Below are 548 nucleotides of genomic sequence, written 5' to 3'. Positions count from 1 at the left end.
ATCAAACGAGTAAATCAACAAACACCCTCACCTTTGTTGCTTTGTGTACTATGTCCCGCCCAGAAGCCAAGCCCTGAGACAGAGATCTGGCTGCGATGAACGCTCTTGAAACCTAGATGTGGAACCAAAACAACAGCAAAAATAAAGCATAAAACTTATTCAGGCCACAATGTTGAGCCTTTTTTTAAATCTATGTACGCACTTGTACTCTGAGTTTGCGAGGCACGTCCCCAAAAGGCTGCAGCTGTTCAGCGTGTTTGCTGACACACTCCAGATAGTCTTCACTGAACTGGTACTGTGGGTTGACCAGAGAGAAGACCCGCTCCACCAGCCTGGACCAGAAATCTGAGAGGACCTCGGCCAGGCTCACGCTGCTTCCTGCAGAAAACAACACAGCGAAGCAAGACTTCATCACATAAATGTGTTTAGTGTGCATCTGTGAGGTTGAAGTACCTAAACTGTTAAAAGAGTGATGCATCTTATATTTAAAAAAAAAAAAAAAAAATTATTAGAAAATAAAGAAGTAGGTGGACATCTTGAAAGAAACA

The 548-nt window shown here is 42.9% G+C and overlaps 1 protein-coding gene across 1 annotated transcript; it reads right to left on the bottom strand.

Annotated features, from left to right (window-relative positions):
• Window positions 1-31: 31 nt before the first annotated feature.
• On the bottom strand, window positions 32-517 carry LOC112139632 (glypican-6-like; the record flags this gene model as incomplete). The annotated part of the gene is made up of 2 exons (XM_036211134.1): window positions 203-517; window positions 32-112 (listed from the first exon to the last, which is right to left on the bottom strand). Coding segments are annotated over exons 1-2 (357 nt in total), but the record flags the coding sequence as incomplete, so codon positions are not given.
• Between the last annotated feature and the right edge of the window lie 31 nt (window positions 518-548).

Source organism: Oryzias melastigma, unplaced genomic scaffold (assembly GCF_002922805.2).
Source record: "Oryzias melastigma strain HK-1 unplaced genomic scaffold, ASM292280v2 sc00642, whole genome shotgun sequence".
NCBI classification, from domain to species: Eukaryota; Metazoa; Chordata; class Actinopteri; order Beloniformes; family Adrianichthyidae; genus Oryzias; species Oryzias melastigma.
This window is presented reverse-complemented; position numbering and strand designations above follow the sequence as displayed.